Source organism: Galeopterus variegatus, unplaced genomic scaffold (genome assembly GCF_000696425.1).
Source record: "Galeopterus variegatus unplaced genomic scaffold, G_variegatus-3.0.2 Scaffold3412, whole genome shotgun sequence".
Classification (NCBI taxonomy): Eukaryota; Metazoa; Chordata; class Mammalia; order Dermoptera; family Cynocephalidae; genus Galeopterus; species Galeopterus variegatus.
In genome coordinates, this window is record NW_007729523.1 from 163,516 (window position 1) to 185,067 (window position 21,552).

Consider the following 21,552-nt stretch of genomic DNA (forward strand, 5'->3'; position numbering starts at 1 on the left):
GGAAAAAAAAAAAAAAAAAAAAAAAAAAAAAAGAAAACAATTCCTCATATCCTCCTCCTCCAGCCCCCAGCAATCACCATTCTATTTTTTGTTTCTATGAATTTGACGACTTAGATACCTCATACAAGTGGAATCATACAGTGTTTTTTTTTGTGTGTGACTGGCTTATTTAACTCAGCATAAAACATCCTCAAGATTTATCCATGTTGTAGCATATGTCGGAATTTTCTTCCTTTTTAAGGCTGAATAATATTCCATTGCATGTATATACATTTAGTTTACCCATTTGTCTGTCCATGGACATTTGGGTTGCTTCCACCTCTTGGCTATTATGAATAATGCTGCTATGAACATGTGTGTGCACGTATCTCTTTGAAACCCTGTTTTTAGGGTTGGCTGGGCATCAAAACTTGGGAGAGCATGGTGCTGTTAACACCAAGATCAAGGGATCAGATCCCCATACAGGCCAGCTGCCAAAACAAACAAACAAACAAACAAAGAAACAATGGCCAAAACTAATTTTGCTGATAACACCAAGGTCAAGGGTTTGGATCCCTGTACCAGCCAGCCACAAAAACCAAAACCAAACCAAACAAAAACCTTGTTCTCAATTCTTTTGGATATTTATCAAGAATTGGGATTCCTGGATTATATGGTAATTCTATTTTACTTTTTTTAGGAATCCCCATATTGTTTTACACAGCAGCTGCACCATTTTACATTCTCACCAGAAGTGCAAAAGGGTTCCGATTTCTCCACATCCTTACCAACACTTGTTATTTTCTGTGTTTATGATAGTAGCCGTCCTAATGCTTATGAGGTGATATCTCATTGTGAGTTTGATTTGCATTTCTTTAATGATTAGTGATGGTGCACAACATTTCGTATGCTTGTTGGCCATTTGTATATCTTCTTTGGAGAAATGTCTATTCAAGTTCTTTGCCCACTATGAAATCAGGTTATTTGGTTTTTGTTGTTAAGTTGTATGGTTCTTTTTATATTCTGGATGTTGACTCCTTATCAGATATATAATTTGTAAATATTTTCACCCATTCTGTAGGTTGCCTTTTCACCCTGTTTGTTGTGTCCTTTGATGTACAAAAGGTTTTAAGTGTGATGTAGCTTACTAATCTATTTTTGCTTTTGCTGCTTGTGCTTTTGGTGTCATATCCAAATCATTGCCAAATCCAATATCATGAAGATTTATTCCTATGTTTTCTTCTAAGAATTTTATTGTTTTTGCTCTTACGTTTAAGTCTTGGATCTCATTTTGTTAATTTTTTGTATATGGTGTAAGGTAAAGGTCCAACTTCATTCTTTTGCATGTAGATGTACAGTTGTCTCAGTGCCATTTGTTGAAAAGACTTCCTTTCCCCATTGAATGATGTTGGCATCCTTGTTGAACATTATTTGACCATATATGTTAGAGTTTATTGCTGGGCTTTTTATTCTGTTCCATTGTCAATATGTCTGTCTTTATGCCAATAGCACATTGTTTTGATTACTGTAGCTTTGTAGTAAGTTTTGTGGTCAAGAAGTGTGAGATCTCCAACTTTTTTTTTTCAAGATTGTTTTGACTATTTGTGGTACAGTAGAGACTCTCTATAGATTTTAGGATGGATTTTTTCCTAATTCTGCAAAATCATCATTGGGATTTTTTTTTTCCTTTTTTTTTTTCGTCTTTTATCGTGTCTGGCAACGGATCGCAACCCTCAGTGTCGCGCCCGTACCGGACCAGGACCGGCAACTCGTCTTTTATCGTGTCTGGCAACGGATCGCAACCCTCAGTGTCGCGCCCGTACCGGACCAGGACCAGCAACGGGATCGCAACCCTTGGTGCTGCGCCCGCACCTCGCTCAGCCAGTGAGCAGGAACCGGTCTGTATGTGGGATCCGAACCCTCGGCAGGAGCACCGCCGCGCTCCCAAGCGGCGCACTGTAGCAGTGCGCCACCGGGCTGGCCCCATCATTGGGATTTAAATAGGCATTGCATTGAATCTGTAGGTCACTTTGGGTAGTACTGACATCTTTAATATTAAGTCTCCCAATCTATGGACACAGGATGTCTTTGCACTTATTTGGTGTTTAATTTTTTTTCAGGAACACTTGTAGTTTTGAGTGTACAAGACATTTGCCTCCTTGGTTAAGTTTATTCCTAAGTATTTTATTCTTTTTTTTTTTTTTTTTTTTTTTTTGTCTTTTTCCGTGTCCGGCAACGGATCACAACCCTCAGTGTCGCCCCCGTACCGGACCGGGACCGGCAACGGGATCGCAACCCTCGGTGTTGCCCCCGCGCCTCGCTCAGCCAGTGAGCGGGAACCGGTCTGCATGTGGGATCCGAACCCTCGGCGGGAGCGCTGCCGCGCTCCCAAGTGGCGCACTACAGCAGTGCACCACCGGGCCGGCCCTAAGTATTTTATTCTTTAAGATGCACTGTAAATGGAATTTTCTTAATTTCCTTTTTGAATTGTTTATTGTTAGTATATAGAAACACAACTGAATTTTGTATGTTGATTTTGTATCCTGAAATTTTGCTGAATTTGTTTATTAGTTCTAATAGGTTTTTTTTAATCTTTAGGGTTTTCTATATATAAGATCATGTCATCTGTGAAGACAGATTAATTTGCTTTTTTCTTTCTAATTTGGATGCCCTTTATTTCTTTTTCTTGCTAATTGCTCTGGCTAGGACTTCCAATACTGCGTTGAACAGAAGTTGTGAAAGTGGGCATCCTTATCTTGTTCCTGATCTTAGAGGAAGTTTTCAGTCTTTCTCCATTCAGTATGATGTTAGTATGATGTAGTTTAGGTTTGCAATGGGAGAAACTACCTCTCAGCATGGGTAAGTCTGCCCAACAAGCAGAAAAAGTGAGGAAGTTTTATAGTGAAAGTCTAAGCAGTAAACAAATTCCAAACATTGTATAAAGATGGAGTAGATAACTATGACATACTGAACAATTGTTTCTCCATCTTTTTACAATATCTATGGCTACTCTAATCTAGACTATTCAACTTGTAATTCCTATATATATTTTAAGAAACAACAGATCAATAATCATCCTGTTTTCCCAGGATATTTTCTGAACAATGTCATCTGCATTCATCTAAACAATGGGTTTCTTGGTTATAACGAAATCTCCTAAGGAGTTTCTTTGTCAAGCAATAAATTCTAACGAAAGGGCAGCTTCTTGGGCTAGAAGGCAAGTCAATTAAGTTTTAAAAATGGAGTCACTGTGGTTCATTTCTTTTATTCTTCTTTCCTGGCCACTTTTCTTCTTCAACAACAGTAAGCCCATTCTGAATGGAGCGAGCTGAACAGACAGTACCAGATAGGACTACTCGGTAAAAGAAAAGTTTTGCTAGATTTTTTTTATTTATGATGGGTAATGCAGCGTCCCCGTTAAAGGACATTCAAATGGTATGGTACATGGTCACATTATTGACCCTAACCTTCCAATTCCACGTAAAACAATCTCATGATTTCCTCACCGTGAACACAGTGTGATTTTCCCCCCTTAACGCTGGGCCATGTGGGTTGCTTGAACCAGTAAGAGGATATAGCTTCTGGGACCATGGAAAAGACCGGAAGCTGTTGCGAATGCGGGCACTGGGCGTGGGCGTGCCCTTCCTTGGGACGCCTTCTGAGTGCAGCCTCTATCAGGGGCGTGGCCGCACCACCTGCGCCTGCGCACTTGCGTGAAGGCAGAAATCCTCGGAGGTTCCGCATTGCATTCTGGGAGCTGTGTGAGGCCGTGAGCGCGGGCATTAGTGGAGCTTTGAGATGGACATTTCCCACAGGCCATGGGGACCGGAGCTCCGCCGCGGGAAGCGGTGGGCCTGTTGCGTTCTGGGAAGAAGTGTGTCCCAGCCTCAGTGGGGCAAGGCCAACCCGCCCCCAAGCGGTGCAGCTGAGAGGATGAGATGAGGAGGAGCTCGGGGCGTGGTCAGTGCATGGCACTGGGAACCTCCGGGTAGAATGTTCTGGAGAGCTCTGGGATGGGGGTGCCTGCAACTGTATAGTTAGGACATAGCATCTCTTTGTGACATCAACGGCTGTTTTGAGACTACGTGTGACAATGCTTCTGGGTGTGACAGGACGTGTGTCCTCTGACACGTTCTACCACTGTTTCTGCCCTCTGGACTCAGACACCTGGCATTGCCTTGGAGAAAATTCCGAGTGAACAGGTGTGGATTTCTGAAGATGTTTCCCAGCAAGCAAGCACAGAGTAGGCGTGAGATAGGAAACTCAGACCTGGAAATGGCCTCCAGACGCCCTGGGAAGACATGGTGCTGATTCCCATAAATATGATGTCCCTGGACAGATCCCACTACAGAAGACTGAAGTAAGATTTTGTTTCAGAACCGCAGTATTCCTGAAGATCTGACCAAGGAAACGTGTAAATTCAAAGACAGACTCCAGGAGTCCTCTCACTTCCCTCCAGTTAGTGAGGTGAGGGCAGGTGTAGCAGTAGGGAGTTTCCTAACTCCAGACTCGCTTCCACCAAGAAAGGTCTCAAGGTGGTGGAAAGAAGTGTTGCACAAATAAAAATCAAGGTTCAGGAGAGTTTAACTTTCTCCTAGCATATAAAAGCATGTTTTCTATTAATTATTTTGAATATATACATATTCGAAGTGTAATTGTGATTTTTCACAAATGCACAGTTATACCACCATTAAGTTGAAGAACACGCTCCATCATCCCAAAAGAATACTCTTGTGGTGTCCATTTGTACTGAATCCCTCTACCCTAAACCATTGATCTGTTTTAGGTCCCTATACCTTTGCCTTTCCCAGACTATCATATAAATGGAACATCATGTTGCCTTATGAGTCCTGTTTGTAAAATTTGATACCATATTTGTAAAAGCTCATAATTATATAAAACTGGAAGTGTGCCTGAGTTTCAAAGTTTTGACATTGCCCAGTACGGGTGGTGGCACACATTAGAACTTCAAAACTGGGCAATTCTGTTATTCTGCACTATGTGAATTTGGGTAAAACTCTGTGCTCCTTGTGCTTAACTTTCATTTATAGGATGGGAGGAATTACTGGCAGGAGAATGAAGTGAGATACTAATAATTATGAAATCACAGCCTGTAAAGCTGAGAAATTATAAGTTAGCACTGAAAAAACACAAAGATTAGATCCTTAGTTCTTTAATAAAACACAAAGCTGTTACTCTTCCCCCACCCTTTCATAACATGGACTGAAGGTCTAAGCATATGGAAACCATACCTGTGAACAGCCAGTGTGCTTTGTGGACATTGGGACACAAAGCTTCCAACTACTCCTCTCATAATAAGGCACTAAAAATTTCAGTTTGAGGATTCCAAATATACCTCTGTATGCCACTCACAGTTATCGTTTCAATAATTGCCCTGTGAAAATCCACAGGTCTTTCTGGTGTTTCAGTGGAAAATCAGAGTGGATTTGCATAGATATCATGCTGCTGGCAGCAGAAACCCATGATGGGCCAGAACTGTACAGATGACCTTAACCCATCCTGAAACTGGGAGGAACTCAACAGTTAGTGGGGCACATATTTTATCAATCATTGTATATAATAGCAAAATGATAATGCCAAATATATATGGCAGATGTCACACACCTCCATCATCTGACAGAGCATGGTGACCATGATAGATCAAGACAAAAACAATGATAGTAATTGTAAAAGAGAAAAAGGTCCAAACCACAAAAATGACCAAAATTCCTCTCTTCTCACTAATGACTGACTGGTGTTTATGTTTAACTCCACTCCTTTCTGTCCCATTAGGAACTCTGATGATTGCAAGTGACAGACCTTGTTCACCTCTTCACAGTATCTAATAATGGAGAAATGTCGTTTCCTTGAAAAGCAACAGAACTGCTGACAACAACCCCAATTCACATAAGATGTCCTATTGAACACCCTTTTACTGATGATCCCAGTCATTTACACTTTTTGGTTATTACAGTAGTACTGGGCTTATCATTGGGGTACTTCCCAAAGACCCCCATTGGTAATGGCCTGGATGTTGTCATGCAGCATCTTGTGGTGGCATTTGGCACACCCTTTCCCCAGACTCTTGGATGCCTGAAACCATGGATAGAACCAAACCCTATATATACTGTTTTTTCCTATATACGTACATATGATTAAGTTATAAATTAGGCACAGTAAGAGATTAATAGGACAATTACAATATACTATAGTAAAACTTATGTGAATGTGATCTCAAAATACCTTACTGTATTAAAGATCTTAGCAACCTCAGCATGTTTTTTCTTTCCTTATTGAGTTCAAAACTTTCACCTTTTCACTAAAAGGAAGCACTTTAGGGGCGGGCTCCGTGGCTCACCCGGGAGAGTGTGGTGCTGGTAGTGCCGAGGCTGCAGGTTCGGATCCTATATAGTGATGGCTGGTGCGCTCGCTGGCTGGGTATGGTGTAGACCACACCATGCCGAGGGTTGCAATCCCCTTACTGGTCAAAAAAAAAAAAAAAAAAAAAAAAAAAAAAAAAAAAAAAAAAAAAAAAAAAAAAAAAAAAAAAAAGGAAGCACTTTACAGCTTTTCTTTGGTATATCCAAATTGCCAGCATCACTACTTTTCTACTTTGGGCCATTAAGTAAAATAAAGGCTACTTGGATACAAGCACTGCTGCACCTTGACAGGTGGGACAGCTATTAAATGACTAATGGGTGGGTAGCATGTACATTCTGGATATGCTGCCCAAAGGAATGATTCATGTCCTTAGCGGGACGGTGTGAGATTTGATCATGCTATTCAGAAGTGTGCAATTTAAAACTTATGAATTGTTGGGCCGGCCCGTGGCTCACTCGGTAGAGTGCGGTGCTAATAACACCAAGGCCCCGGGTTTGGATCCCACATAGGGATGACCGGTTCGCTCACTGGCTGAGCGTGGTGCTGACAACACCAAGTCAAGGGTTAAGATCCCCTTACCGGTCATCTTTAAAAAAAATAAAAATAAAAATAAAAATAAATAAAACTTATGAATTGTTTATTTCTGGAACTTTCCATTTAATATTTTTTGACTGCCATTTCAGGTAACTGAAATCATGGAAAGCAAAACCATGGGTAAGGGCAGACTACTGTATTACTACAATTCATTACACCTTTCTCATTGACTACGGTGTGACCCTGGTGACCTTTTTCAATGGGGCACTGATATTTTTGGTGTTATAAAGGATAGAGAAATTAGTTTCACGACAACATGTGAAAGCATAAGAGTGAAAATTAAAATATGGCTGAGGAAAAAAAATACCTGAACTTGTGTGCACATGCTAAGAATCAGAAGGTACGATTAATTTGATAAAATTACAAAGCTGGGGCCGGCCCGGTGGCGCACTGGATAGTGTGCCGCTTGGGAAGTGCGGCGGCGCTCCTGCCCGAGGGTTCGGATCCCACATGCAGACCGGTTCCCGCTCACTGGCTGAGCGAGGCGCGGAAAAAAAAAAAAATTACAAAGCTGAACTGAATATCCATAATTGCAATGGCATATTTTAATATATTCTCTCAGGAAATGGAAAATACAGTATTAGTATACAAGTTGCCTGAAACCAGTTAACAAAATATTTCTAAAAAACATTTACCCAAGCTTTTGTTGCACAAAAAATACGTTGTTTTTAATCACATACAATCGAACATAACTGAAAATGTACGGAGGAAGTACATTCAGCAGTAATTGGAAACACCTGCAATTTGTCTGCTATGAGGAAGGTGATTACTGTCAGATGGAAGGACTGGGGGGGGGACAGTGGCCAATGCGTAATGAAGTAGAGGGACAAATCCCCTTGCAGTAGTTCTTTTTGATTGCATCACTGTAGCTGTCATGGTGGAATCAGGAACACAGTCACCAACAGTATTAACAGAACTACAAATTAGACCTTAGAGGAATACAATCTCAAGACGACAGAGCATCAAAGAACATTCTCAACCAAAACAGAAAATGGTAACTTGATGCACACAAGGGTTAGATGGAAGATCCAAACTGCAAATAGATCTTTGATGTGACCTTGTGCAGATATTTGTGGAAACCTACACATCTCTTTGAAGATGGAAGTCAAGCAGTGGGAGTTTTGAGGATATTCTTCACTGGCAGAGAAAAGAATCAGGAAAATGGGCAGGAAGCAGGTACGAGCAGGGGCTCTGCATCTGGCTGTCTCACTGTATGGTGATTCTGATACCCGACTAATAAGTTGTCTTTACTTCTGCCTGGAAAATCTCATGCAAGTTAGGCTATTAGTGAATTCTATTATGGAACTCATAAAGGAAATAGATTCTAGAACATTTGATTCACAACATTACCTCTGTTGACATAATAAGAACCAGGAGGGCGATGTCCAACTCTAAATTTTATTGTTCTATCACGGATATCTTTTTTTTTTTTTTTTTTGGCAGCTGGCCAGCATGGGGATCTGAACCCTTGACCTTGGTGTTATAACACCATGCTCTAACCAACTGAGATTTCTGGCCAGCCCTAGATGTCTCTTTTTAATTCAAAGTCTATTATCCAAATCCCAGCCAGAAGGAATGATGAAAAGCAAAGGGCAAAAGGTGAAAGTAATTCACGAGACTATACTCTGTGATAAACTTTGCATACTTAACAAATTATGCCAGCTATTTGATAACAAGGAAAATGTAATAAGGCTATTCTGGCCAAAAAAGAAAAAGTTTTTCTCAAAAAAAAGGTGGAATACATACAGCGGGTAAGAGATATCCAGTACCTTCTGCATGAGGCCAGTAGGAAAAATCCCAACAATTACCAAACTATCATTTTTCAAGTCTCTTACTCAGAGAACAATTCAAAAAACATATAAAAATTAAACCTAACTATATATCAATTCACCCATGGATCCAGACTTCAAAATAAAAAAGTTTATTAAATGACTTAATAAGAAAACATTACCTATTAAGCTTCTGGACTATTCCTTAAAAGAGTACTTACAGAATTCTCATTTCAAAGCTGCTTTGCAAAACTAAGAAGTGGAAAGTCATAGTTCACAGATGCACTTTAAGAATGAGCCACTGAGTAAAAAATGTTTTTGACTTTTGTAACATTTCTTTCATGTTGTGAATCTTCTGGAATATTATGCATGAATTACCTTGCATCTAGCTTTCCATATTACATTTATATAGTATTTCTCTGTAGTGGAAATTGTCACTACTCTGAAAATGTCTGTTGAAATAGATAACTTTCCCTTATTTTTCACACTTGTGGAGTTTCTGTCCAGTATGCATTTTCACATGTTTTTGTAAGGATTTGGGCAAACTGAAAACTTTTCCACATTGCTTACACTCAAGATGTTTCCCTCTACTGTGAGTTCTTTCGTGTCTTTGAAAGGAACTGTGAAGACTAAAGGCTTTCCCACATTCTTTACATTTATAAGGTTTCTCTCCAGTATGCATTCTCATGTGTCCTTGAAAACTTGTGGGGTAAATGAAGGCTTTCCCACATTCCTTACATTCATAGGGTTTCTCTCCAGTGTGTGTTCTTTCATGTATTTGAATATAACTAGAACAACTAAAGGCTTTTCCACATTGTTTACATTCATAGGGTTTCTCTCCAGTGTGAGTCCTTTCATGTGTTCGAAATGCACTGGGAAAAATAAATGTTTTCCCACATTCCCTACATTTATAAGGTCCATCCCCAGAGTGTGTTATCATGTGTCTTCGAAAGTTTTCGAGAGATATGAATGCTTTTGCACATTCCTTACATTCATAGGGTTTTTCTCCAGTGTGATTTCTTTCATGTATTTGCAAATCAAGAGGATAATTAAAGGTTTTCCCACATTTTTTACATTCATAGGGTTTTTCTCCAGTGTGAGTCCTTTCATGTATTCGAAAGTAACTGGGACGACTGAAGGCTTTCCCACATTCTTTACATTTATAAGGTTTCTCTCCAGTATGTATTCTAAGGTGTACCCGAAAGGCTGGACGAGCACTGAAGGCTTTCCCACAGTCCTTACATTTATAGGGTTTCTCTCCAGTGTGAGTTCTTTCATGAATTTGAATGGAAGTGGAACATCTGAAGGCTTTACCACATTGTTTACATCTGTAGGGTTTCTCTCCAGTGTGAATTCTTTCATGTACTCGTAAAAAACTGGGAAAAATGAATGCCTTCCCACATTCTTTACATTTATAAGGTCTATCTCCACTGTGTGTTACCATGTGTGTTTGAACACTTGTGTGGGATATGAAAGCTTTCCCACATTCCTTACATTTATAGGGTTTCTCACCAGTGTGAGTTCTTTCATGTATTCGAATAGAACTGGGACAACTGAAGGCTTTACCACATATCTTACATTCATAGGGCTTTTCTCCAGTGTGAATCCTTTCATGAATTCGAAGAGAACTGGGACAACTTAGAGCTTTACCACACTGCTTACATTCATAGGGTTTTTCTCCAGTGTGAGTTCGTGCATGTGTTTGAAAGGGTTGGTGATATACAAAGGTTTTTCCACATTGTTTACATTTATAGGGGTTTTCTCCACTGTGAGTCCTTTCATGTCTTTGAAAGGGTTTGAGATAACTGAAGGTTTTCCCACATTCTTTACATTCATATGGCTTCTCATATAGTTTATGTCCAGTATGAGATCTGATGTGCCTATTAAGGGATGAATGACGCATGAAGACTTTTCCACATATGCTACATTCATATGGTTTTACTGCAGTAGTTTTCTTAGTTAGACTGAGATTTGGAATCTGGCTGAAGGTTTCTCCACATTGACTAGCTTCTTTACCTTCACAGAGTCTCTCTACCATATGGCTTCTGTAAAAAATTAGAAGCACATTAATAATGGCTATTTATTAATGATTTTATATTTATTAACTATTATTAGAATTACATTTTTATCATTTTCAGGAAGACTAGGTTTTCTGCCCTTTCTGAACTGTCTGAAAGTGAATATACTCAATGCTCTGCAAGAGGGTTTGTCCATAGCTATTACCAAAACAGTGATATTCACATGTGGGGTTTCTTAATACTGTTTCCAAGTAAATATTCTTCAAACACTGAATATCTGTGTCACTTAAAAAAATATTTTTGGTGAAAAGTTCCTAAGAATAAACAAATTTGAAGCTGGACTTATTTTATTTCCTTGTTCTTAAAATTTCATGACATACTAAGATTCTTTCAGGAATACTACTTTCTCTTACGAGTGTAACTCACCTTAGATTTCTCCCCTGGTTATTGTACTGATATTCAATATTCTGGTCTTCCCATTTTCCCCCTAAAATGCAGACCCAGAAAAATCATTATAATTATTATAAATTATAGAAAAATTATTTTCTATAATTTTTACATCCACAATGAGCAGTGACTATGCCTGGTTTATTTACCAAAATGCTCCCTTTCAACATTCCAAATCTTGGAACAGCATTGATGAGCAAGAACACCTGTTTTCCAATTGACTAAGTGAAGGAATGATCTCATCCTTACCTATGTAGGCCAGGTTCATGAAGGTTTCCCTCATCACATCTCTGTAGAGTTTCTTCTGTGAAGAATCCAGCAGAGTCCATTCCTCCTGGGTGAAGTTCACAGCCACATCCTCAAAAACCAGTGATTCCTAAAACATTCCACATGTGTGTACAGAAAAATGGGTGAGACTGACAGCACTGGGGATCTATACAATTCATAAGAAGTTCACATACGATTCTGTGGTCTCCAAAGATTTATGAGTTGGCTGTCTGAACTTTAATTCTCTGTACACATTCACTTACTTACAAGCTTAACAGCACTTTGAACACACTGACTTATTTCTACATTTTTACTGTGGTCACTACAAGTCTTACAGCTCTAGTTTAATGATGGTGTCTGGTCCAACTTGGAGAAATGAGAGAAATCCTATACATGAATAATTTATAGGTTTATTCATAACTGCCAAGTTTAAGAGTTAACCAGGACATCTGCAACAGGCAAATAGATAAATCATCTTTGGTACATCCATATGATGAACTATTGTTGAATGATAAAAATAAATCAGGTATCAAGCCATGAAAAGACACTGCTAAGTGAAGGGAGCCAATATGAAAAGACTACATATTGAATGATTCCATGTATATGACATTCTGAAAAACACAAAACCATGAGACAGTAAAAAGATCTTTGGATGTTAAGATATACTGAGTGGGATGGACAGATGAATAAATAGGTAGAGCACAAGAGATTTTTAGGGCAGTGAAACTATCCTACATGATACAGAGATGATGGACATTTCTTTTTCTTTTTTAAGATGACTGGTAAGGGGATTTTAACCCTTGACTTGGTGTTGTCAGCACCACGCCCTCCCAAGAGAGCTAACCGGCCATCTCTATATAGGAATCTGAACCCTTGGCCTTGGTGTTATCAGCACCACACTCTCCCAAGTGAGCCATGGGCTGGCCCCAGAAATGATGGACATTTCTGTCCATCATTAAATAATTATGGTCATTATATATTTGTAAAACTCATTGATTGTTTACGAAAGAATCAACCCTGATGTAAACTGTGGACTTTATACATTAATATTCATACATCATTTGTAACAAATGTACCATAGTAATACAAGATTTTTTTAAAAAAACAGGGCAAACTGTGTAGAAGCAGAAGGTTTATGTGGGAATTCTCTGTACTTTCTGATTAATTTTCCTGTAAACCTAAAACTTCTCTAAAAAAGTAAAGTCTTTTAGAAATAAAGAGAGACTCATTACAATTCACCCTTGATGACTGACTGACTGATGGCTGAAACAGGCCATTTTTCATCTAATTGATTTGAACTTACTTGAATAAGTCATTATGATACCCTATGAGCCTGAGACCAATAAGATAGGTAAATGTTCTATAAAATGCCTTGTTCAAAAGCCCAATGTTGTATAGTCAGAGAAGAGAAATGAGGGCCTTGGTTAGTATCAGTAGTGTCTGGAACTATGACATGGACAAGTGTGGAATATACTAAAAAGCATATGTACTTCACAGGGCCTGGTTTTCCAAAGCCTTTCAGTTTCAAATATTAACCTTGCGTAGGGCTGGAAATTTTCCTCAGGCTATAAGTCTCTGTTGCAAGATAAGAATTGTGGCACAGCAGGTTGCTGGCTCAAAGACAGACTAGTTACTGACTGTTACGTAAAGATACTGGGAATTGCTATAAGAAGGAATGTTTGCTAAGATCAAGCTTGTGTTGATAAGACCGCTTAATTGTCTACTGGAATGTCATCTGGCTTGTTTCACTGAAAGTTACCAGCCTATACTGTTAAACTATAATCCCACCTATGTCTCTTCCTGGTCTGGAAAATAAATGCAGGAAGAGAACCCCAATTCAGCGTTAATTTCCCAAATGGAAGGGTTGGCTCTCGCTTGAGCATTCCCAGGGAAGTTAACCACTTAGGGGCTTCTCACTGCTCGGAAAAGATGAGCTCTGAGTAACCCTTTGCATCTCCATCACCCAGGGGGAGAGGGGTGACAAATCCGTGGGGGGCGAAGCAACACAAAGCAACAGACAAGGAGTGTCCACATGAAACCTTTTATTTTGGACTTAGTATACGTAGACACTTGCGTTAGCTTGATTTATATTTTGGTACCCAGAGTCCTTTTATCACAAAGAGGCAACTCTTAGAAAATCACCCAAGAGTAGAAAAAAATGTGAAAATGGGGCTAATTGTTTGTTGGTGCTAAGATGACTGCCTGTTGTTGGGTCGGTTGTGCTGACCCTTGGATCTGGTCCTTTATCAAGTTCATCCCAATTAAGGGATGAAAAGCAGCAACTATCTACTGAGCTCCATCATGTATGAATGAGGCAATGTCATCCAGAAAAATCTATGTCAATGAACTCCCGCTGCTATTCATTCATCCTGAAGGAGCGCCACATGTAGCCAGGAGGACTGGAAGAGGAATGACCTCCTCCAGCACCATGTCACATGGTAAGTGACTGAGGAGAGGGGAGGCTACTCCTTCTGCAGGTAATATATGCTACAGGAGCAAAGTTTGGCTCCATAATGTAGAAAGGAGGTCTCAGGAGCTGTGCTTGTGAGGTGCTGTTTCCATGAACCAAGGCAGAATGGCCAGTTAGGAAGAAATTCACATGGTCAGGGCCTGCGAGAGCCTGTATTTTCAGGAGAGACCAGTATATGGTGTAACTGCAGCTCTAATGGCAATATAGTGGGAGTCAAGGACAGTTTCTTGCATCAGAAGCCTATGGACAATTATGGCCATCATGGGTAACTCCAGGAGGTATGCAAGGAGATTGCTAAAGCCCCTGTGATAACAGAGTCCCTGAGGGCACTATTGGGGTGCCTGCTGTGTGGCAATTTGAACAGTCTATGACCATTGTGCTGGGGGTGCCAATTTGCAAGTCACAGCATAAAAGGGCATAAGCAAAATTTGTAAAGGAGGACTATGTTGCATCTGGAAAATCAAAAGAACCTAAAGATGTTGTGGATGCTGAGAAGGACATAACTATTTCTTTATGGTGTCATGGAGAAAAAGGCCTCCTCTTTACCAAATGTTTTCAAGAACTTACCAAGGTGTCAGGGCCTATCACATTATGTGTATGGCAATAACCCATCTTTTTTTTTTTTTTTTTTTTGGTCTTTTGTCTTTTTTCCGTGTCCGGCAACGGATCGCAACCCTCAGTGTTGCCCCCGTACCGGACCGGGGACCGGCAACGGGATCGCAAGCCTCGGCGTTGCTCCCGCGCCTCGCTCAGCCACTGAGCGGGAGCTGGTCTGTATGTGGGATCCGAACCCTCGGACGGGAGCGCCGTCGCGCTTCCCAAGCGGCGCACTATCCAGTGCGCCACCGGGCCGGCCAATAACCCATCTTTTTGTGTGTGAGAGAGAGCTCCTTTTTTCAATATTTGGTTGTCCAGAATGAATGTCAAACTAATGTCCTAGGAGAAGGATGTCATTAATGTAATGTCATACCTCTGCTCCTGGAATATGGTGCATGCAATTCCAATCTTGCCTGCAAAGACTGTGTGTGATGACAAGATTCTTGAGGTTCCATGAGGTAAAGGTGTATCAAATCCCTTCAATGGTGAAGGCAAACCACAGCTAAGAGGCTGTTGAACTAGACATGGAACAGAACACACGTAGCCAAACATGTGATATGAGAATATTTCCTAGCTGCTGACTGGATGCAGTCAGTAATTCCCATAATGTCAGGTATTGGGTGTCAGAGCTTAACAGGTGGGACCACAGCAGCAAGGGTGCAGTAATCCACTGTGAAGAGCCAATCTTTCTATCCAGGTTTAAGGATAGGCCGAATTGAGCTGTTCATAGGAGAAGCAGTGGGGATAACCACCCCTTCACAAAATAGGTTTCGACAGTGGGTTCAATCCTCAAAATCCTGTTTAATTTACATTGTGCCATATTTGCTAATTTAACCAGGTGTAAGTTCTGTAGGATCCCATTCTGCCAAGCCAATATGTAAGTGACAAAGACTGGTTTTAAATTTAATTTATGATTCACTGGTTCAGAGCTTCCCTGCTCACCAGGGGATAATTTGAAACAATGAATGCTACAATCATGGCGAATTTAGGCAGTACAATAACTCTAAGGTTAAGGCAAGGCAAACCTATTTGTGCTCTATTTTATACTCAGCAATGCTGCTAAGATTATCAGGGCTATCTTGCTTAAATTCAGTGGGGTTCCCAGGTAACTGTAATTTGAGCCCTGGTATTGATGAATCCCACAAAGGTTTGTCAATTAGTACATTACAGAGGACATTAAAATTAATACAGAACCCCAAAGCCATGCAATACACTTTTATCTTTTTTCATATAAATTCTTTTAGCACTTTTTGGACTTCCAGTTGGGTCAAATTATAGACCTTTGTTTCAGTATTTTTAAGTTTGTTTCCTCCTTTCCTCCCTTGTTTTGTTCGTTTTTCATTGCTGGATACACTGCAGGGGATAAGGCATTCTCTCTACCCTGGTACTTAAAATCCTCCCCCCCCAGCCTCAAATCAGTGTCAGTAGGGTTAGGGGCCTCCCCCATGGCAATGGTTGCTTTATATGGTTTAAGAACCCCAGGCTTAAGTCAGGTTTGATCTAAACCCTTTGCTGAGCCACAGGGTTGCCATGGGTGTTGCTCCCACTACCAGACAGTCAGGATCTTTGTGGTGGTGGAGGCACAGGCAGTGGCAACGGCAGAGCTACTTAATGGTCCTGGTGAGCTCTGCTATTAAGAGTATGGATTCAGCCCACTATTTAATGGCTGCCTTTCCCCCTTTCCTGTTCATCTTTTTCTCTTTTTGTCTTTTTTACTGACCGGTAACGGGATCGCAACCCTCAGTGTCGTGCCCGTACCGGGGACCGGCAACGGGATCGCAACCCTCAGTGTTGCACCCGCACCGCGCCCAGCCTGTGAGCGGGAACCGGTCTCCACATGGGATCCAAACCCTCGGTGGGAGCGCCACCGCGCTCCCAAGCGGCGCACTCTCCAGTGCACCACCCAGCCGGCCCATCTTTTTCTCTTTTAAAGTGACTGCACTTTCAGGAGCAACCACAAGAAGGGCCCACCTCTTCCATTGGGAATAGTCCCACCCCAGTCCTGTGTATCTGGACAAGTCCAGCATCAGTCACTGTTTCACTCTAAACCACAGATCAGTCCCAGCCAAGAAACCCATAGAGAAACACATTAAGGAGGGTCCCAGTCCTATACTTGTGCTCCCTAATGCCAAAGGATTATGAAATCTAGAACCCAGGCTTGGTAGGGCTCAACATAACATAGTGCAACACTCTCAGAGCACGAGCTAGCCTGCAAGCAGCAGCTGAAAGTGCATTTCTGCCATCAGAGCCTACTGGGTTAGTAAGTCAGTGCAAGAGGAGGCTGACTTATGGGGTGGTGAACATTTGGACAATATGCTCCTAATGTCAACTGTGATGGTCACCTGCAGAGGTGTGGTTCTGATGTTCAAATTGATGATGGTGTGGCACACACACAATGAGAGGGTAGAAAAAGTCTCATTACTTATGTGACTGAGGTCTCTGGGGAAAGCAGGGCGGGCCTCACAAGCAGGTGTAAAATGGATTGGGAGAGCTAGGAGAGCAGCCTGCCTGGGTTTTTACTGTGGTTAGGGGGCGGGGCAGGAGAGTTCCTACTCATCGGCAGAGGCTTCTGAGATTTGAATCTCCAGGATGGCCCAGATGAGAGCCCCCAGGTTATCTCAGCTTGTTGTGGTGAGCAGTACTAGGAGAAAGGGGGTCGGGGCTGAGGCTGTCAGTAAACATGAAAAAATGACAAGCTGCACCACACTGCATCTTTCCACAATATCTCACACTGGGGAGTATTTTCAGGAATGAGTTTTTGTAATGCATTCGGGGTTTAGGCCTAATCCTTTAACATAGTTAGGATATTCAAAGATGACATAAGCTTTGAATAATTTTCTTCATATCAATTAAAATAGGAATTCAATTGCATTTTTCTGTCTTACCAATTAAGATAGAAAACTATTTGCTTTGGGAATAGTATAGCCTTTTCAATTAAAAAGTTCCTGGGGGCCAGTTGGCTAGCTCAGTTGGTTAGAGTGTGGTATTACAACACCAATGTTGAGGGTTTGGATCCCCAGTACCAGCCAGCTGCCAAAAAAAAATCTCTAGGGATATGCACATGCAAAAACTGACCTAAAAATTAAAAATGTACCTAAGAACTTTAGCATACTCATCTCACATCTTAGTTCCTCTGGCCTAAAAGAAACAAAGTTCTATTTGGTTCCAGAAGTTTCTTGCCTTACTCGCATTATCTCTCTCAATCACCTTAAATTTCAAAGCCAAAAAAACGAAAACTCTTTACACAATAACAGGGAATAACAGTCAGCTCGTTGGTTAGAGCGCAGCCTTGTAATACCAAGGTCACGGGTTCAGATCCCCAAACTGGCCAGCTGCCAAAAAAACCCAAAAAACACACAAACAAAAAATAATGGAATAAAACTACAAAGTGCTAAGGGCTGAGTTAAGATCCACAATATTCAATAGATAATGGAATCCAAAGGAAAGAAATACAAATATTCTTATCATTTCACATAAGCAGCTTGTTTCCTCACAGTTTACAAGGAAAACCCCCATTCAGAAGTTAAACATATTCCCAAACTCAGGGCCAGACTCTCCCAGATTGAGAATGTAACCCCCAGAGTGGGTCCCTGGTGATGGAGGGTAGAAGCACCTGACAAGAACAAGCTATGGGAGCTCCATACCCCTTCCTGTCCCCTGGCAGCAAACCAACACTCCCATCCCCAGGTTTCTATTCTCCTAAGTAAGAAAATTCTCAGCCAGATTGAGATTGAGGTTCTGACCCAAATGAGCTCCCAAATTCATTAACCCTGTATCCAGGCAATAGAAGTTTTGACCTATCCCAGATATTCTCAATATGCACAAATTACACTCTGAGTACAACTACAACATGGATGCAAAACTCAAACATAATGTTTAAAAATAGACCCAAACCACAATTAAAACCTGAAGCCCCTCCCCCGCCAACCACATTCCTGTTTGCAGGTGCATCACGAGCTTTCCTAGGGCTCTGCAGCTTCTCTCAGTACAAAGGGTGTCCTTCCGAGGTGAATGTGAGCAAGGGAGGCTTTTGAGCACCACTGGTATTTTAAATGACACAAGCCCAATGTTTGAAGAAATCAGCAAAATCACTCAAACTCAGTGTGTTCATGTGTACGTAAGGAAAGCAAGAAAATTGTAAAGCACTTTTAGTAACTCAACAAGAAAACCCACAAGTACTATTACTTTCAGAAAATGAAGATGTCAGTTAATTATTTCCATGGCAAGAAATGGTTTGCTAAAGTACTAAATCATATCTGAACTCTTCTAGGTGTTCCAGGTCTATGTCCTGGAATTCCATTTGAAATCGCCAAAGTACTGGTTAGTTCTGTTGGTTAGAGTACAATCTGTAACACCGAGGTCATGGGTTTGGATCCCTGTACTGCCAGCCATTAAAAAAAAAAAAGAAGAAAGAAAACAAAAAAAGAAATCACCAAAGGAAAAGAACAGATTTCAGAAACTACTACATGCGCTCAGGAAAAGAGCAAAGGGAAACAAGGATTTTTTTTAACAAGTGCAAGATAATACTGCAATTATCCCCCCCCCCCCCCGATATTCACCTCTCTCTTACCTCTTTGGAACTATTTTATAGTGTCTCTCAAGTTCTACTGCTTACATACATTTTAAACTTATTTTTTAAATGAGACTCAAATAAGCGAATAAATCCTCTCAAGGTCACAAACCAGGGAAAGGGTAGTCCTAATCTGGAATTCTGAAAGGAATGATCACCCGGGAAAGTTTGCAAAGAGTAACCTAAAGCCACAGGCGTTCTTTCAGGATGTTTGTACCCAGGAAAGACACTGGGGGAGGCACAATTATCTGATACAATGTAGTTCCAGGTGATTATTCTCTCCTTTTCTTTCACGTAAAACATCCACAAACAAAAACCAAATCTTTTAAAAAGAGCCACCCATTGCTCTTTGGAAAAATGATCAAAATACCGCGTGTGTTTGAAATGTACAACGGAGGACAAACAGTTGACAATGACATTTGAACTGGAGAGGGAAAGCGGGCATTTGGAAATTGGGAGGGACCTGGAAATTCACAGATTTTTTGCCAGCCCTAGGAAGAGCTGGGCTGGGGGGAACAGGGTCGTGGGTTTGAAACGCTGCTTCCCAGACATTTGGAAAAATCAGAAGAAACGGTTCTACGGGAAGAAAGGAAGGACTAGGGACAACACGGACCACAGCTCCTCCCACGCAAGAGCCCCACGGCCTGAGTCGGATGTGCCCTGAGGACCCCGCCGTCAACGCACACTATGGAGACACGCTACGCTGCCCAGAGGGCGCCGGGTCGAGGTCGCCGCCGCAGGAACGGACCGGACGCCCAGGGTCCCGGCCGCCGGCCCCGCCCCATCCTGCGGCCGGAGGGGACCGAGGGCCGCGCTGCGCCGGCGGCGGACTCGGGGCCGCAGACTCCGGGACTGCAGCGCGGGGAGGCCCAGGTCCCGCGGCCACGGCCGGCTCCGGCCGGTTCCAGCTGGCCCCGCTCCCCGTCTCGGGACGCCCGCCCGACACTCACCATTTCCCGGCTTCCGGGGTGTCCCCGCGTCCTCCTTACAGAATCCCCGGGCAGAGAAGCGAGCCACGCTACAGAGAAAGCGACAGGCGGACCAGGGGGCGTTAACAGCGGATGGGACGCCCAGCAGGACGACGGGGAGCGCACAGTGACGTAGACACGCCACGCAGCGGGGCCCCACCCACCTTCCCAGCGGCGTCCCTGATTGGACAGTTAATAGGGCTCTGCTCTCCATACGCTCGAGTGCGCGGCGGGGTAAGGTTCCCGAGCAGTCAGTGTGCGGATGTTTGTGTTTAATTAAATCGTGTCCCGGACCAAGGATCGGACACTGATGTCTTCCCGCAGCTCCTTCTGAACGTGAGGACACACGTGTGCGCAGGGAATTCCAGGCTCGGTTTCCAGATGGAGCGTCCCCTTGAGGAGCAAGTGCAGATCAAGAGGGTCGCCCAGGCAAGGCCACACTGGAACATGAGTCTAATGTCCTATAGGAATCATGGGCTTGGTATGATGCTGCGAGGCCATTCATGGAATTGTGACCCTTATTGACAAGCACAGACACTTACAAGGGCCTCAGCATATGTAATGAAGAATCTGGTTCCATTTTGATCTTTGACCATGATCGCTTGAGGCTTCCATCTGTCCCTTCCACCCCCGCAGGTCTGGAACTTTAGAAAAGGAATCCCTAGGATTCCTGAGCACTTGGCTCTGGTGGGAAGTTTGAATCCTGCTACCCTAGCCTGGATGCAGGGGCCCTTCTCAGACCAACCACAACCTATGAGATGTGCTCAATAAACTCTCAAATGTACATTTTACACTGGGAGGAAATTTATTTTAGAGAAATTCTTGAGTGTGTCCTTTTGAAATGCAACCATTATAATCCTAAAGCAATTGTATTTCTGTTTTCACTGATATAAGTGACAAAGATTTGACGAAAGTTTCATCAGGCTCCCTTGAATCCTATCCCCAGGAAGGCCCATCTGTATACTTCCCTGTAGAATCTGCTTTTACCAAAACTCCTGCTAAGTCAGTCTAGGGAGAATTCTCCACCATCCATATGTGATATCTGATATCTGAATAAACTCTCACCCCGAATGTCCCCCAGATGATATGTGATCACCGGGTCTGCCTTCAGCCAGAATCCTCTCAGAATTGATGTTTCCTCTTAGTAATTTTCCATCCATCAATGCGCCCTTCTTCCAACTTGCTCCTTGGCTGTAAATTCACTTCTTCTGGTTGTATTTTTGAATTACGTCTAGTTCTATCCTGTATCCTCTCTTCCCCTATTGCAATCGTCTATTGAATAAAATCTATTTCATCTCTGTAACTTCTCTCTAGCTCTGTTTTTTTTTTGGGGGGGGGTTGGTGGGTGGCATAAGAAAAACAATAGAAGGATATGTAAATTCGGGTTGTACCTGTTAACTCGTTAGGGTTTTAGAGGGTTTTTCTTGGCAGCTGGCCAATACAGGAACCAACCTTGGTGTTACAGGGCTGTGATCTAACTAACTGAGCTAAC

The 21,552-nt window shown here is 42.0% G+C and overlaps 1 protein-coding gene across 1 annotated transcript; it reads right to left on the reverse strand.

The window, feature by feature from the left end:
• Nucleotides 1–7,477: 7,477 nt before the first annotated feature.
• On the reverse strand, nucleotides 7,478–20,123 carry ZNF791 (zinc finger protein 791). The gene is made up of 4 exons (XM_008584961.1): nucleotides 20,043–20,123; nucleotides 11,438–11,564; nucleotides 11,168–11,228; nucleotides 7,478–10,768 (listed from the first exon to the last, which is right to left on the reverse strand). Exons 1-4 carry the CDS (start codon nucleotides 20,043–20,045, stop codon nucleotides 9,199–9,201), a joined length of 1,761 nt encoding a protein of 586 aa, XP_008583183.1. The 5' UTR covers nucleotides 20,046–20,123; the 3' UTR covers nucleotides 7,478–9,198.
• Between the last annotated feature and the right edge of the window lie 1,429 nt (nucleotides 20,124–21,552).

What these genes read in the sequence shown, in the direction of transcription:
- ZNF791 (XM_008584961.1), bottom strand. An exon ending in CATGAACCTGGCCTACATAG is followed by an intron (nt 11,229 to 11,437) that starts GTAAGGATGAGA and finishes TCTGCATTTTAG; the next exon opens with GGGGAAAATGGGAAGACCAG. An exon ending in AACCAGGGGAGAAATCTAAG is followed by an intron (nt 10,769 to 11,167) that starts GTGAGTTACACT and finishes AATTTTTTACAG; the next exon opens with AAGCCATATGGTAGAGAGAC.